Raw genomic sequence first — 15,216 nt, 5'->3', positions numbered from 1 at the left:
ACATAGAGAGAGGGGGGGGGGGCAGAGACACAGGCAGAGGGAGAAGCAGGCTCCATGCACCGGCAGCCCGATGTGGGATTCGATCCCAGGTCTCCAGGATCGCGCCCTGGGCCCAAGGCAGGCGCCAAACCACTGCGCCACCCAGGGATCCCGGATCCTTGAAGTCTTTTTCATTAATGCTGTTAATATTTTTAAGGAACTTTTTTATTGCTGGGGTGCCTGGTTGGTTCAGTCAGTTGAGCGTCTGCTTAGGTCATGACCTCCAAGTCCCAGGATCAAGTCTTGTATTGGGCTTCCCGTTCAGCTGGGAGTCTGCTTCTCTCTCTCCCTCTGCTCCCTGCCCCCTGCTGGTGCACGCTTAGTCTCTCTCTCAAAATCTTTTTTAAAAAATCTCTAAGATAAATTAGTTAATTTTAAAAAGATTTATTAAAAATTTTTATTGCTTATGTACCCATGTTAAAAGTTTGTAAAATATGGGCAGCCCCGGTGGCGCAGCAGTTTGGCGCCACCTGCAGCCCAGGGCCTGATCCTGGAGACCTGGGATTGAGTCCCACATTGGGCTCCCAGCACGGAGCCTGCTTCTCCCTCTGCCTGTGTCTCTGCCTCTCTCTGTGTGTCTTTCATGAATAAATAAATAAAATCTTAAAAAAAAAAAGTTTGTGAAATAAATTTAAACGTAAAGGAGAGGGATGCCTGGGTGGCTCAGAGGTTGAGCATCTGCCTTTGGCTCAGGGCATGATCCTGGAGTCCCGGGATCGGGTCCCATATCAGGCTCCCCACATGGAGCCTGCTTCTCCCTCTGCCTATGTCTCTGCCTCTTTCTCTCTCTGTCTCTCATGAATAAATAAATAAAATCTTTTAAAAAAATAAACATAAAGGAGAAAATAAAAACCACTCAGGAATAATCTTTGCCATCTGCATATACCCTTATCCTCTGAGAGAGAGAAAGAGGAGACAGTATAACTTGCATTTAAACTCAATACAATATATCACGAAATATTTTGCATGGCATTGGCATCTTTTTACCAGCCAGGAGTATGATTATTAATTTTTTTTAGTAGGCTCTACACCCAATGTGGGGCTCAAGCTCACAACCCCCAGATCAAGGTTCGTGTGCTCTACCTACTGAGCCACCCAGGCAGCCCGGATTGTTAATCTTGAAATGAAGTATGACACACATCAAATGATAGGAATAACTAGCACTGCTTGAGTCCTTATTATCTGCCAGGTACTAAGTTAACTCGTATTACATGTATTAACTTGGCTTAGTCCTCATAACAATCCTATGAAGTAGGTTTTATCATTATCCCCATTTTATACATGAGGAAACTAAGACACAGAGGGTCTGTAAATATGTAAATTGAAAGGAAAAAGAAGCACAAATCCAAAGGTATATTCCAAAGAGTCAAATGGTCCCGTGAGAAATGTGCCAAGGAGGCCAAGGCTTAAATGAGGTGATACTTAAGAAAGGTGCTAAAGACAACCAACTTTCCTTAAAGTTGTATTTTGAGCCAGCAGAGTGTGCAGAGGGAAATATGCTGCTGGGAGGAGATGCAGCAATGTTAGCAAACGATTAAGGTAAGGCTGAGACTCTGCTAACAGAATCCAATCTCCTTCAAAGAGACTGGCCTCTGCATTAGGGAGGGAGCAGTAAAATGAATGAGTTGCTGCCCAGCATAGCAAAAATGCAGGCATAGGATCACTTAACTAGGGTTTTCTCAGCTCAACTGCACTTTGGGGTCACCCAAGGAACTTCCAGGCCACACCCACAACAGGGGTGAGACCCAGCCATCAATAGCTTTCAAACCTCCTCGGCCAATGTTGAGAACCACTGCTCTAATTTTTGTTTAAATAGAACTCAAGTCTACAGACCAGGATGAATTACCGCTCAGGAAATACAAGGATTCTGCAGCAGAGAAAAATCTGGAAAATAAGAGAGAGGCCAGAGAACTGAGGGTGAGAAAATGCTTTCTTGAGATTGACAAAGAAGGAAAAAGGGTAGCATGAAAGTTGCTGAAGTAAGCTCCAGGATGATGCCTGGCCGTGGGCTAGAACTTTGATTACAAAGACAACTTAGGAACTTACTGTGTCCCATCACATCGATAGCATTACACCAATGAGAGCTCAGACAGAGCAAGACATCCTAAACGGATTTCCTTTCCCTAGGTGAGGCCTCCAATTGGCAGATCCGGGTGGTGTGCATAGCGTAACCATCCTCCAAGCAGTGAGGAGCCCTAAGGGGTGCCTGGTGGAATGAGGGTCTGCAGGAGAGTTTCTTATTGGTGCCCATCACAAGATGACATAGGTGAGGCCCAGGATCATTAGGGGTTTACTGAGCTTTACAGTAGTCAAAGCACCTTCCATATTCAGCTTGCACAGTCCTTACAATAACCCTGAGGTGACAGACATAACCGACTCTACTCTACAGAAGAAACAGACTTGAGGATGTCAAGTGACTTGTCCCAAGTCATGGAGTATGTGGCAGCTCCAGGTCTGGCTTCTTACTGTTTGGAGCCAGTCTTCTTATCACTGTCCCATCTAGCTTAGGAGCTTTGTTGATGGATTCTTGGGGTTGCCTATAACTGTTGCTGCCCAGGCCAAAACTTCAAAGGAAATCCTCATGGACACACATCCAGGGCTCCATCTTACCTCATGGGAACATAAATTTAGGGCTATGATGGCAAGTAGAGTAAGGGTTTGGGAGTGGGTACTAAGCTGGCTGTCTTATAGGGGTGGCCAGGGAACACTTCTCTGGAAGTGACAATCCAGCAGAGACCTGAAGAAGATGAGGGAGCAACCTGCCAATGGGAGAAAAGTGCTCCCAGCAGAGTCCTCGCGAGGACAGAGGCCATAAGGTGGGGCTGATCGGTGTGCCCCAGGAGCAGCAAGGAGGCCAGTGTGGCAATAAGGAGGAGACATGGGCCAGACCCGCTGAGTTTGCTCCTCTGCTTACCCAAGATTGAACATGGGGCTACCCTCCAGTGTGCCCACCCCGAGGAAGGCTGCTATGAGACTGTGTACATGTTGCTCTTTGAGGCAATGATATGGTGCAGCAGGAAGGACACCTGCCAGTGAGGAAGCCAGCACACTCTCAAGACCCAGCTTTTCTGGCTGATGAGAGAACACAACACATTTCTGCTTTCTGTCCGTTTCTGTTTACTCTGCTGTGAGATAAGGGATTGGGCCATGGGGGAGCTTGGAGACCTTTCAAGCCTATTCCAGAAGGCATATTGTCCCTAAGGTACTAGAGGTACCTTATAGCTCTAGCCCTGTGGGTGGATGGCAATATAGGAAGGGTCAGGGCACAGCAGATCCCTACAAATACAGTTTTGGTTTCCTCACAGACACAGCAGTACAGGGTGTGTGTGTGTGTGTGTGTGTGCATGTGTGCATTTAATTTTTATTTATCTAATAAGGATGGTACCATAATGTTACTTATATTTCTTGAATTGCTATAGAGGCTGTGGATTTTTGCACATAATGAATAAGTATTCCGTGTTTTCCTTTGAGAGAAACTAGTTTATTTCTTTTGATTTCTTACTAGGTGGATTTTGGGGTAAGTAACCAATAAACTGCTTTTCAAACCATAACCTCTAAGAATATATGATGGGTAATTTTATGTGTCAACTTTGCTAGGCCATGGTACCCAGTTCTTGGTTAAACACCAACCTAGATCTTGCAGTGAGATATTTTTAAAGATGTGATTAACATTTACATCAATAGACTTTAAGCAAAGCAGATTGCTCTTCGTGATGTGGGTGGATCTCATCCAATCATTTGAAAGCCTTAGGAGAAAGGGCTGAGATCCTCTGAGAAAGGGAAACCTACCACCAGACTGCCTTCAGACTTGAGCTGCAGCATCAACTCCTGCTGAATTTCCAGACTTGGTAGCCCCCACAACCACATGAGCCAATTCTTTCAAATAAATAAATCCTCCTCCTTCTTCTCTCTCCATACATACATACACATTATACTACATCTGTGTCGCACAATATATCTATGTAATGCTGGATATACAGATAGATAGATACATTTACATGCCCCCTACTGTTTCTCTGGAGAACCCTGACTAATACAGGGTGGGAACACTCCCTGACACCTGAGGTCTGCACACCTGTGGGGGACCTGAACTACCTGGAATCAAAAGCCAGCAGGGCTCATGTCTGGTGTGGGTGGGACCAGCCCAGCTTCAACGTGGCTTCTGATCCTATCTCCATGTCCTAACTCAGGGTCATTTGATCAAACTTTCTTCTTGCCACCATGCCTGAATCCTGTTCCCATCAACGTGAGGCAGGTCCTTAGCACAAAGCCCTGGGATGCTGTTGCCCTTGGAGGGGACAAAAGGTCATGTCTGTCCCCCTGCTTCTCAGCTAAAATCTCAACCTAGATCATCTCTTTTCTCTTGTACATACGTCCCAACATAAATTCCCTATGCCTTCCCACTTGAAGACACTGGATTACTTTCTTTTAATTTAAAGCTCTGATTTTTTCCCCCACCTATTCTCTTTCTCAGGATTCTGAGGCTGTACTTTTCCCATTTATTATAGTTCTTTAACTACTTTCTAACTTGTACAAATCTGTCTCTAATTCCAATGTTACCTGCTTTATGAGCAACCTTTGTTTACTGATCATATTCTATTCACTATGTACCTATGTGCCTTTGAACACTTTAGAATCTCAGTAAATATCTTTTAAGTGGAATTCCCATCACTAATTAAATAACCAGCTATTTTTAAAAAACAAAACCAGAAAAAAAAAAAAAAGGCCAGAAAACAAAGAGTTTGTCGAGATAGCTCACAACATATTTGGTAAGTGAAGTTATTGAGTGGACTTCTCTACCTACCCCTACCTCCTGCCCTTGCACCTGGAAATGGAATAAGATCAGGCCCAGAAAAGAGGATAGTAAAAGCCTATAACAAGACTTGATATCATAGTAATCACAAGTCACAATCACTTGTTTGAGGTGAAATTTTTTCAATGAGGCAGATTACAGTATAGGAAAGGGCTCAGATTTGACATCAGTCAGGCTTCAGTGTGAATCCCAGGATAGCCACAAACTAGTCATGAACCTTGGGCAGGTTATTTGATCTTTCTATGCCTCAGTTTTATATAAAATGGGGAAATGATACTAACTTTATAAGATTGCTAAATTAAGCAAGAAAATATTTGAACTACATAAAATGGCTGACATTCAATGGTTTTGACCTAGAAAAACATTTTCATATGGTTCAACCTGAATCTTACATTCATCAATATAATGTCCTGTTTTCACATGATGATGGTGAGAGGAGGGCCCTGGACATAGAGAAATAAGCGGTATGAATTCTGAGGGGATGTAGCATGACCTTGGCATAAGTATTTTATATTTTGGGGCTCTTCTCATCTTTAAATGAAGGGATTTCTAGGGTCCTTGAAATTCTGACATTCTGTAAAAATTATTTTATTAATGTCTGTAACCTCTACTGAATTGTCAGCATCTCAAGGGATCACCATTGCTTCCCAAGCCTTGGGCACAGTGCCTGGAGCATAATGTAGTGAATACATAAATTTGTTGGATGAATGAAGTACAGAAAGAGCAAGAATTAGAATGCACTCATTTATTTATGCTTAACATTCCTTGAGTATCTATTATGTACCAGATATCGTACTCGAACTTGGGGTGACAAGGATAAAGGTACAAGTTGAGCCCTTGTTATGGACTGGACGGTGCCCCCGCCCCCAAATCCATATGTTAAAGCCTTAACTCCCAGTGTGACTGTATTTGGAGATAGGTCTTCAGGCAGGTAATTAAGGTTAAATGAGTTCAGAAGAATGGAGCTCAGATAGGATTAGCTCAATAGGATTGGTGTCCTTACAAGAAGAGGAAGACACTAGAGATGCATCTTCCACAGAGAAAAGGCCATTTGAGGACATAGCAAGAAGGAGGCTGTCTACAAGCCAGGAAGAAAGCCTTTCACCAGAAACCAAATTTCCTGACACATTGATCATGGGCTTCTAGCCTCCAGACCCGTGAGAGAATCACTGTCTATTGTTTAGGCCACTCAGTCTGTGGTAATTTATTGTGGCAGCCCCAGTAGACTAATACAGCCCTCAGGAGGCTGATAGTCTAGAAGCTGAGGCAGATGAGGAGTGAGTGCTAATGTTGAGAGATTAGTCCTCTGAGATGGGCTGGACGGGGGCTGTGGAAGCCTTGAAGTAAGTTGCCCAGTTGAGACTGAGAGGCGGGGTGGAGGAAGGCCAATGAAGGCTCCTCAGAAGGTGACATCTCTGGTAAGCATTGGAGCAGCAAAAGAAGTGAGCAGGACAAAAAGGAAAGGAAATGATGTCATCAGCATGGGAAGAAACCTAAGTATAGGTCTCAGGAAACCATTAGTCAGAACTGGACAAGACCCAGCAGCACAAAGAGGAGAATCAAAGGTTTAAGCAAACTATCTGGAGAATGAAAGGACAAGATGAAGAGAGAACACTACTTACTCAGGAGAAAATCAAATTCCAAGATATTTAGGACAGTCAGAGACCCAGTCCATAATTCATTGGCTTGTGCTTTGTCAGGACAGGGATTTGACAGTGAGTATCTCATGTATCATCATCATCATCATCATCATCATCATCATTGCCTTTCTCCCACCTTCCCTCATCAGCATGTGAACCTGCTGCATCTCCTCTGGCCTGAGAGCTCTTACCCAGCTGGCTCTGTCTCACCCTCATCAGTTGCAGCCTTTCCATTCACAGCTGAATTTCTCGTCTAAGTTACCTATACCCATCCCACTCTTCAACACACTGCCACTCTTCTCTGAGGTCCTCAGTGGATCTTAGCGGCTGTATCTTTGTGTAATATGACCCTATTGTTCTCTCCCTCCTTCTGGAAATCCTTGACACTTCCCTGGAATGCCTCCGTAGTCTGTAAGCCTCTGGAGGGCAAAAGCTGTATTTGATTTAGTCATTGATGAAGCACCCATCGCTGGGTGTGGTGCTGGCCCTTTAAGGAGCATTTGACAACTGTTAAATAAATGGCTCTCTTGGCATCTATGACACCTCTCAATTCCAGTCACACAGCTATTTCTCTGGTCCCTCATTTTCCAGCATCCTTCACCAAGGCTTCTTCCTCTTTCCTCTCCTTAAATGTTGCTTTTCCATAAGATTCTTCCTTGATCCTATTCTTATTTCATGTGACATGCTGTTTTTGGGTCACCTCATCCACCACCACCTATGAGTACTCCTATAAGATCTACATCTCCAAGGATGCCTGGGTGGCTCAGTGGTTGAGTGTCTGCCTTTGGCTCAGGTCATGATCCTGGGGTCCTGGGATTGAGTCCCACAACAGGCTCCCCTCTGCCTATGTCTCTGCCTCTCTCTGTGTCTCTCATGAATAAATAAATAAAATCTTAAAAAAAAAAGTCTACATCTCCAAGCCCGATTTCCCTCATGAGCTGCAGACCTATAGGCCTCCAATTAGACAGCTATCTCTTAGCATCTGTGAAAGCAAATCCAGGTCCACGTGTTCATAATGAACACCTCTTGCCCCAAATCTGCTCCTCATCCTGCTCTCCTTTCCCTGGCACCACCCTCTACCAGGTCACACAATTCAAATACCTGCTAGTCTACCACCCAGTCTAATTCTGATGATTCTAGCTCTTTAAAGCTCTCAGATCCATTCCTCCACCCCCACCCCCGCACTGTTCTTTCCACTAATATCCTATTTCAGGCTTTCACTACCTCTCACCTGGGTTAAGGCATAGGCTCTGGATTACTTTCTCTGACTCCTCTCTAGCACCCTTTCCATCCTTCTACCATACTGACACCAGTGTGAGCTCTCCAAAATGGAAACCAGCTGAAGCTATTCAGACCCACTTTACTTTCAGAATAAACTTGAATTTTTTAGCATGCCAAAGCAAGTATGAGAACAATTCTTGCTGCTTCTGATAGATCAGTTTGCCTGCCCAGAGCAAGAGCTGGCATTTGTCCCATGGCCTGTGGTGTAGGTAGGTTATGCCTCCATTCTTTCAGGGAGGAGGAAGAGACAATAACTATTGACCCATTCTAGAAACATTACCCAGTGCCGTGGCATTCTCATATTTACCAAGCATGATTTATGAGGAAGGTCCCACCTGGATGTGCCTCCTATGGAGATCTTGGGAAACAGTACTTGAGTTATTTGCCAGAGTGGAGACTAGAGCGAGGAAGTGAGGAACAAAACCTAAGGAGGCATCCATTCTCAGACCATGCAAGTGCCTCCTTAAAGTGCCTACCTTGCACCGCAGGCATCTCACTTGCCTTGCCCTCACACCTTGCTTCCCATTTCATTAGTATAAATTGAAAAGAAACCTGGATACAAATAACCAGCAATTTAAGAGTTGAGAATCTGGATGAAATTAAGTAAGCCCTTTAAGAATGTAGGCTATATAAAAATAAAACCACCTGGCTGGCGGATATAGAAGTTGGGTCCACCATTCTGGAAAGCAATTTGGCCAAATATATTTGTAGCTTTAAAGTTCTTGTGCCATTTGACCCAGTACACTTCCAGGAGTCTATCCAAATTTAAAAATCATATACGTAGGATTGCCTAGATGGCTCAGTGAGTAGAGCACGTGACTCTCGACCTCAGGGTTGTGGGTTCAAGCCCCGTGTTGGGCATAGAGCTTATTTTAAAAAAGAAAATCCTGTCTGTAGACAATCCTAATGTACAAAGATAATCGTGCACAATATTTATAATAACAAAGGAAGCAACTAAAAGTCCACAATACAGAGGAAACTGCTTAAATGGTGATAAATCATGCATTTTTATACATTATAATGTAGTCATTCAAATGATAATTATGTAGACTGTATATAATTAAACATGCAGACAAAATCATTCAATACCTTAAGGTTACAAATGTAACTATATATATAGAATAATCTCAGACTAGTTAATAGTCAGTATGTGCTTAGAAATTAAAGGCTGGGGGCACCTGAGTGGCTCAGTGGGTTGGGCGTCTGCCTTTGGCTCAGGTCGTGATCCCGGGGTCCTGGGATCAAGTCCCACATCAGGCTCCCACAGGGAGCCTGCTTTTCCCTCTGCCTGTGTCTCTGCTTCTCTGTCTCTCATGAATAAATAAATAAAATCTTAAAAAAAAAAAAGAAAAAGAAAAAGAAAAGACAGGCTGAAAGAAAATACACAAAAATGCTAGCAATGTTAACACTCATAAATTTCTGGGTTTGGGGATTATGAATGATTTTTGTGTTTTTAAAACATCTTTCCCATTTTTGAAAATGTTAAGTAGGAGATCCCTGGGTGGTTCTGCGGTTTAGCACCTTCCTTCGGCCCAGGGTGTGATCCTGGAGTCCCGGGATGGAGTCCGCGTCGGGCTTCCTGCATGGAGCCTGCTTCTCCCTCTGCCTGTGTCTCTGCCTCTCCCTCTCTCTATGTCTATCATGAATAAATAAATAAAAATCTTAAAAAAAGAAAATGTTAAGTAATAGTCACATATGACTTTCATAATAAAAAATGAAAGTTCTTTTAAATAATGTTTAAATTTTTTAAAGGTTGTTTATTAATTTATTTGAGAGAGAAAGAGAACCAAGGGGAGAGGCAGAGGGAGAGGGAGAGAATCTTGAAGCAGACTCCTCTCTGAGCACAGAGGCTCCCACATGGGGCTCCATCCTGCTGGGTTGCTCCCATGACCCTGAGATCACAACCTGAGCCAAAACCGAATGATGTGCTTAACTGACCTTATCACCCAGTGCCCCAAATAATATATTTTTTAATTTTTAAAAATTTTTAAAAGATTTTTATTTATTTATTCATGAGAGACACACACACACACACACAGACAGAGAGGCAGAGACACAGGCAGAGGGAGAAGCAGGCTGTATGCAGGGAGCCTGACGTGGGACTTGATCCTGTGTCTCCAGGATCATGCCCTGGGCTGAAGGTGACACTTAAACTGCTGAGCCACCAGGGATGCCCCCCAAATAATATTTTTTAAAGAAAATCTATTTCACTCTCTAGGACTTCTCTTCATCCCTGGTATTCACCAATAGGTTGCCACTGCAACTCTGGCTTAGGGGAGAGGCTGAGAAGTTTCTGATGACAACCAATAGGGTTTGTCGTTGTGGTTGCTTTTAATCCTCGTGAGCACATTTGGTCCAGATAATCTCTATGGCTGTACCGCTCCACGGATTCCACTGTTTGCCCAAGCAACTTCTGACTCTGACAGAACCAGGGCATGTGGCTTGTACACGGCAGTCTCAGTGCCCAGGACTTCCCATGATCCTGGGGTATTTCAGCTCCTGGTTTTGTGATGTCGTAAAGCACCTGGAACAAGTGCTGTGAGCCGTAGCTGGCTGCTTGTGAGCCCGTGTGTGGAGGGCTCTCAACTCCAGGAGGGGGACACTGAAGAGTCAGCCACCCACCCAGCCCTCTCACTAGCCCTGATCTGCAAAAAGCTGGGTTTCCTTTCACACTAATTGATATTTCTGACCTCTATTCATATTTATATCCAGAGATAAAGAGACTCAAAGCTTAATTTGGACCTAAGGCTGACAAAGAACTGAGAGGCAAGAATGCCCTTACTGCCTCTATTTCCTCATCAGTAAAGAGAGAGATGGGTCAGGTTTCCTCCCTCTGTGCTATTTTATTGATGAATGTTGGGCAAGCAGATGTGCACTTAACGACCAGCGCTGCCATCAATGCTGCTTGAGTGGGTACAGGTGCCAAAGGGGCCTCTGCCTAAGCTGCTGCCTCAGATGCTAGTCCCGGGAGGGCAGCACGTACCGTTGATGATGAGTGAGCAGCAGGTCTGCAGGCAGGTCTATCCCTGCACCTCCCTCCCCCATTTATTAGTAGGGGACAATCTAATGATCTGTCTAGCCATACAGCTTGAAGAAAGCTGCCTGGTTTTCTTTTAAAAGATGTTAAAAGGGACCCACAAATCTAGCAGAAATAGTTAGAACTAACAAGATCATTCTCACTAATTAGAGACCCCTTTAGTTATTTGAGAATTTGCAGATTTATTCCAACATAGAATGCAGACATCAAATAATTGCCCTTAATTTTTTTAAACAAGGTGCATGTATTCTTTTTTCCAGAGTCTATCTTTCCCCTAGGATGATTCATAAGAGATTTAGGAATATGCAGTAATAACAGTATATCTGATCTGGCATCATTAAAAAAACAACAGCATAATTCTAACTTCCTAAAAGAGAGGGAGCAGGGAAAAAAAAAAAAAGAGAGGGAGCAGGGGAACAAAAGGAAAAGGTGGGGAAAGGCATCCACATAAAACACGATATGCTGGAAAGGACTCCAGAACAATACCATAGGCTCTATCCCCAGGAGTCCACTCACCTGCCTTTCTTAGACATCTCGTGTGCTTCTCTTCCTTGCCAGTGCTGTCTGCCTTCAGTGGTCAAAACCCATCCCCACCATAAAAGGAAGACGCCAACTTTCATATTCTGGACAGCCAGCATGGGTTTCCAAATCCAAATGGTTCTCTCAAGAAACAGCAAAAAGGAAAAGGATGTTCTTTTTTTCTCTCTTAAGACATTATTGGTCTGTTCATTATTCCAAGGATGTTTACTCATGCAAAAAAATAAATAAATAAACCCACAGTATGTAATCTGGAGAGCAGGAGAAAGCAATTTCCACTAAACCTATAAATCCTCCTACGTCAGATGTCAGGGATTTTCTGAACTGAGGTTGAAGTCCTGTGTTCCTGTTGAACAATTATTTCATCCAGTCTAGATTAGTTCATCATTAGATGTGGTGAATATATTAGTAAAAGATCTGTATTTTCTGGTTCAAATGAATAGAAGGAAAACGGACCAAAGCAATTTCCAAAATGAGAAATGCCAGAAATACTGAACTGCTTCCTATACTAAGTTAATGAGCTCCTCCCTGGATCTATTTTAAGCTTCCAGCCATTATTATTTGCTTTAGCTGAGGGCTGGATTTGTACAACTCCCCGCCCCCAATCCCTCCTATGCTGAAGCCACAAAACCTCATGGCTTCCTACCTGGGCAGGTTGTCTATATGATTGAGGTTGGGAGGGCTGGAGGGAGAGGATTTTTTTGTCTTTGTTTTGCACAGAAAGAACCAAATTTTCTTATTAGCTGTATTATTTGTATTATGAACTTCATCAGACTTTTCATGTTTAAAAAACACCAATAATAAATTAGCAATAGCCATTAAGCCTGTATTATCTAATGTTAAGAGCAATGGGTCCAAAATGGAGTCACTTATGATAAGTTCCATGTCACCAAGACTTAGCTTCAGCCCTCCTAGAAATGGAATCTTAAACCAGTCAATCAGAAGTCACCTAATTAGCACTAGTTAATAATCTGCCTAATAGAGACCTTACCATCCCCTAAAGGAAAGTAATGTTGCAATAACCAGTCTACTTTTTTTTTAAGATTTTGTTTATTTATTTGTTTGAGAGACAGAGAGATAGCAAGAGAGAGCACAAGTGGGAAGGAGGAGCAGGCTCCCCACTGATCCCCATCCCTGAACCCTGGGATCATGACCTGAGCAGAAGGCAGATGCTTAACCACTAAGCCACCTGGGCACCCCTAACCAGTCCACTTTTTTGTCTAGTATAACTTCCTTGTCCCACCCCTTCTGCTTATACAAATCTGTTATTTTATATAGGTCCTCAGAGCTCCTTTCTATCTGCTAGATTAGATGTTGCCTGATTCATGAATCATTGAACAAAGCCAATAAAATCTTCAAAATTTACTCAGTTGAATATTTTAAACATCATAGATAGTTTTTATTTATCTCTAATGCTTGTTCAAGGACTGCTATAATCGATAGGTCAGTCAATCTATTGACTCTTTAAGTCTCAGCTGACATGGATAACTTTCGGAGCATAATGCTGGAACTTAGGATTTCCAGGACTCTTTATAGTTGAGAAGCAGACAGTTTCATGAAACTGCTAACCAGTCTACTTTTTTTTAACCAGCATCCATCAGAATGAGAATTAATTACATAAGACTGAACAAATTGGTACAGGAAGTTTTATTGAGATTATTTGGATTACTGTTGATTTGTTTTAATGTCCTATTTACTGGTTGTACAAGGAAGCCTTTCCTTTTTCTTCTTATGCTATATGTAATTCACAATAATTTTATAAATTGTGCTGTTGTAAACCTAAAATGAAACATTTAAAATGATATATGGTTCTCACTGACACAATTAATTACCCTCTTCAGAATTCAGAAACTTACCTAGTCTCTATACTTTTCAATATAATTGTTTATGTTCAATAAGAATCTGTCCTCCTTTTTACCAGATATAATTAGAAGACTCCGTTATGCCATCAAGGCCTTGCCTGGAATATTATAGTTGATTTGACTGGATGTGACAAGCCATTTTAAAGAACAAACTTTGGGGACCCCCTGGCTGGCTCAGTAGGTAGACCATGCAACTCTTGATCTTGGGGTTGTGAGTTCGAGCCCCACATTGGATGTAGAGATTACCCAAAAATAAAATCTTTTTTAAAAACTTAAAAGGAATAAAGAACAAAATTTGGCTGTAATTATGGAGTCAATGCTTACAAAGTCCTCCCAAGAAACGTGGCCTGAAACAGTTTATAGAGTCCAGCCTGATAGGTAGTAAGGAAGGGAAGCCATTGTTATGTTTTTTGAAACCTCAAGAAGAGAAGAATTTGCCCAAATGTAAAGGTAGCTAAAGTTTGGTGGAGTGTCTTGGGACAGCAAATAAGATGTGCTTTTCAGAGTTCAGTCTCAGATTCTTTATGAACATTCCCAGACAGAAGTTAATTTGGGACTGTTTAATACTGTATGACTCTAGATTTCACAAAGCAAGCTGAAGGAGGCCTCTCTGATCAATCAACAATCTCAATGCACCTAAGTACATCAGCCAAACCTAATGAGACCAGCTCTTTTTTTTTTTAAGATTTTATTTATTTATTCATGAGACACACACACACACACACAGGCAGAGACAGGCAGAGGGAGAAAGAGGCTCCATGAAGGGAGCCTGATGTGGGACTCGATCCCAGGACTCCAGGATCACACCCTGGGCTGAAGGCAGACGCTTAACCACTGAGCCACCCAGGCGTCCTGAAACCAGCTTTTTTAATGACCTAGAATGATCTTGAAATTGTATATGATCAAAGGGGAAGGAAGTCTGCCAGGAGAAACTGTCAGATATTGAAATGGGCAAAAGAGATTATTGGGTGTCCTTGTAATCAAATGCTAAACCTTGTCCAGTGGACCTTCTAGGGATTATCTCACCCTATAGGGATGTGGCCTTTGATTGTCTTTGACCAGGCTATTTTACAACTCTGTGCAAGTAGATATTAACATGTAAAAAGCTGAAAGTAATACATTTTTTCTGTCCATAGCTATGCAAACTATTCCTTTTGTCCAATAAGAAATATAAATCTCTATAAATCAAATCCTCATATGAACTAGTTGTCACATCTTACCAGTCCTCTTGCTAATTAATGAGATAAATAAAAATTTTGACATGTGTTCATTTTTATAGAGTTGTGTTAACTCTTCTTATATAAATTGTCTTTTAACAATAGTTAGTGAGTAGATGTTGAAAATAACTCAACATCTAGAAATAAAGACAATATGTGACGTCTCCAGAAGTCAGTGCAAGCACAGAATGATTATTCACTTGGTAGTGACTCGCCCATCTGAAGAAACAAAGTGGCAAAAGGGAAAGATTCTGGGATTGAGTACATAAAATTTTTCAGGCCAACAAGGCATTGAAGGGTCTGTTAAATGACTCTTTGATGCTCATATTGGAAAATGCATTTCCTTCTTATTTAGAGGACCCTGGACTTAACCAAAGAAAACAAATCCAGATGGCTTCAAATATGCATTTCCTACCTTCTCTCAGTAGCCTAGCAGAGATCTGGCTCAACAGGTCTGAGTTAGCTCAGTGGGAGGACAGGCTGAGGCTAGATGCCCAACCTCCCCAACAAGGCCACCTCCCCCACCAGGAAGCGCCAATGGTAGAACCCTTTCTGCATTTGGCCTTGGCCAACCAATACCCTGCCCAAGTACCCCTCTTGGGGAGATCATGAAGGCTCAGAAAGTCATGTGCACTTTGTTACTTCCCCACTTATAAGTGCTTTTAATAAATATCCCCCCACACACACACACCATTAACACCATGTGACTCTACTGCAGAGAGTATCCATGCCATTTTTGCAAGATAAGGACATAAGAGATATTTGTAAAGATGACATGTGGCCTGAGAGA

At 42.5% G+C, this 15,216-nt stretch overlaps 1 protein-coding gene across 3 annotated transcripts in view; it reads right to left on the bottom strand.

The window, feature by feature from the left end:
* GABRR1 (gamma-aminobutyric acid type A receptor subunit rho1) overlaps positions 1-15,216 on the bottom strand; it is a 59,474-nt gene that overhangs the window by 23,388 nt on the left and 20,870 nt on the right. The window contains exon 2 of one of the 3 annotated variants that reach the window (XM_077903092.1): positions 11,327-11,472. The exons of 1 other annotated variant lie outside the window; for it this stretch is intronic. In XM_077903092.1, the coding sequence (XP_077759218.1) occupies positions 11,327-11,448 (122 nt within the window). In that variant the 5' untranslated portion in view covers positions 11,449-11,472. Of the gene's footprint in view, positions 1-11,326; positions 11,875-15,216 lie in introns of those variants that run through there. One more of the 3 variants, XM_077903091.1, reaches the window with a different exon arrangement.

The sequence above is a fragment of the Canis aureus genome, chromosome 7 (assembly GCF_053574225.1).
Source record: "Canis aureus isolate CA01 chromosome 7, VMU_Caureus_v.1.0, whole genome shotgun sequence".
Classification (NCBI taxonomy): Eukaryota; Metazoa; Chordata; class Mammalia; order Carnivora; family Canidae; genus Canis; species Canis aureus.
This window is presented reverse-complemented; position numbering and strand designations above follow the sequence as displayed.